General features: G+C 28.9%; 1 protein-coding gene across 1 annotated transcript; it reads right to left on the bottom strand.

Moving 5' to 3' along the window:
• Positions 1-463, bottom strand: LOC108630119 (uncharacterized; the record flags this gene model as incomplete). Its single annotated transcript, XM_085342326.1, is given in 2 exon segments — positions 1-292; positions 294-463. Coding segments are annotated over 2 exon segments (462 nt in total), but the record flags the coding sequence as incomplete, so codon positions are not given.
• Between the last annotated feature and the right edge of the window lie 81 nt (positions 464-544).

Below are 544 nucleotides of genomic sequence, written 5' to 3' on the forward strand. Positions count from 1 at the left end.
TTAGGCCTTTTCAACTAAAGTACCATTTCCTAATTTTTTGTATTTGAATTCAGGTTCTTTTCGTTTACTTGTCCAAGATTTAGTTTCCACTTTTGATAATATTCGTTCAGGTTCAACAACAACTTCCTTACATTTTAACAAATTAGATTTCTCATCCATAGTTGTTTCAATTTTTCTCTTCTTTTGAGAATTTTCAAGTTTATCATCTTCGACTATCAAAAATTCCGATGATGAATTGAACAACTTTATACCACAATTATTATCGATGTGTGTGTTTTCATTTACAATGTCATTTCAAAATCATATACTTTTCTATTATTCCTTCCAATTTCTTTGCGACAAAACTCTGAAACGTTGGAGTCACACCAAAGTTGTAAAACCTATCTTGTTGTTCTAAGCTTTTCCTTAATGAAACAGGATTTGTCGAAGTTTCAGTTTTTCTTAAGTCATCTAAATGTGAATGACATAATTAAGGAAGGATTAACATACATTTTCTGTGATGAAAAAAGTAAGGAGAAATGAAAATATGTATATAATTCTTACT

Source organism: Ceratina calcarata, unplaced genomic scaffold (assembly GCF_001652005.2).
Source record: "Ceratina calcarata isolate Rehan_Ccalc_2016 unplaced genomic scaffold, ASM165200v1 scaffold69.2, whole genome shotgun sequence".
Lineage (NCBI taxonomy): Eukaryota > Metazoa > Arthropoda > Insecta > Hymenoptera > Apidae > Ceratina > Ceratina calcarata.